Source organism: Alosa pseudoharengus, unplaced genomic scaffold (genome assembly GCF_046254945.1).
Source record: "Alosa pseudoharengus isolate Yale_2024_CS ecotype anadromous, Long Island Sound unplaced genomic scaffold, YU_APseudo_1.1 YU_APseudo_1.1_scf_20, whole genome shotgun sequence".
Classification (NCBI taxonomy): domain Eukaryota; kingdom Metazoa; phylum Chordata; class Actinopteri; order Clupeiformes; family Clupeidae; genus Alosa; species Alosa pseudoharengus.
In genome coordinates this window covers 26,774,822-26,775,554 of record NW_027468664.1, presented here as the reverse complement: position 1 = coordinate 26,775,554, position 733 = coordinate 26,774,822, and the positions used below count along the sequence as shown (strand labels likewise).

General features: G+C 48.3%; 1 protein-coding gene across 1 annotated transcript in view; it reads left to right on the top strand.

The window, feature by feature from the left end:
* Positions 1–104, top strand: part of LOC143136483 (uncharacterized) — a 10,603-nt gene extending 10,499 nt beyond the window's left edge. The window contains exon 5 of the mRNA XM_076297205.1: positions 1–104. This exon is cut by the window's left edge and continues 158 nt beyond it. Within this exon, the coding sequence (XP_076153320.1) occupies positions 1–104 (104 nt within the window).
* The last annotated feature ends 629 nt before the right edge of the window (positions 105–733 follow it).

Here is a 733-nt window from a genome sequence, read left to right as displayed (position 1 = left end):
CCCAGCCCACCGACAGCTCTGCTGCCCCCACACAAGTCCTGCCCCCCTACCACAAACCCTCCTACCACAGCCCCAACGGCACCCCCCAGAGGCTGTGGCAGTAACTACACACAGAGGGGCATTTAGGACTCTCCGAGGACGCTGGGCGCACTACAGTAGGACGTCATTGGAAGTACTTTATGATTAGGAGGACCACTGGACATTGCAGGACATTGCGTGGCCACTGGACACTGAAGAGGGAGTGTGTCATGTTTAGTTCCTTGAGCTCTCGTTGAGGGATATATTTAGGGGCATTTTTATAGCGAGTGTTTAGGGGTGTCGTGGTGACATGATTACTTCCCAAGTTTCTCCTCCAGTTCAAGTGATATGATTTTTCCAGATTTCCCAGATTTTTCCTACGATGGACGAGTTTGACATGCAGTACGTAGCTGTATATTGAGAGTTTTAAAACAACACTAAATGCTGAGATTGACGATTGTAGGGAATTTTGTTCCCTTTTTTTAAAGTAAGCAGGTCACACAAATTTTTTGGGATGACACACATTTTGTAGGACGTTTCCAGGTAGTGTTTGGATAACTCCTGTAAGACGTCAACCGCCAGGAAGAGTTTTGAATGTGAGGTGTCAGCCAGGGACGAACCTGATCCAAACCACATGGAGCCACCACCTGACACCCCTCCTGTGGTTTGATCATAACTCACACCATCTCTTCTCACCTGTCAGATCACGGAGACA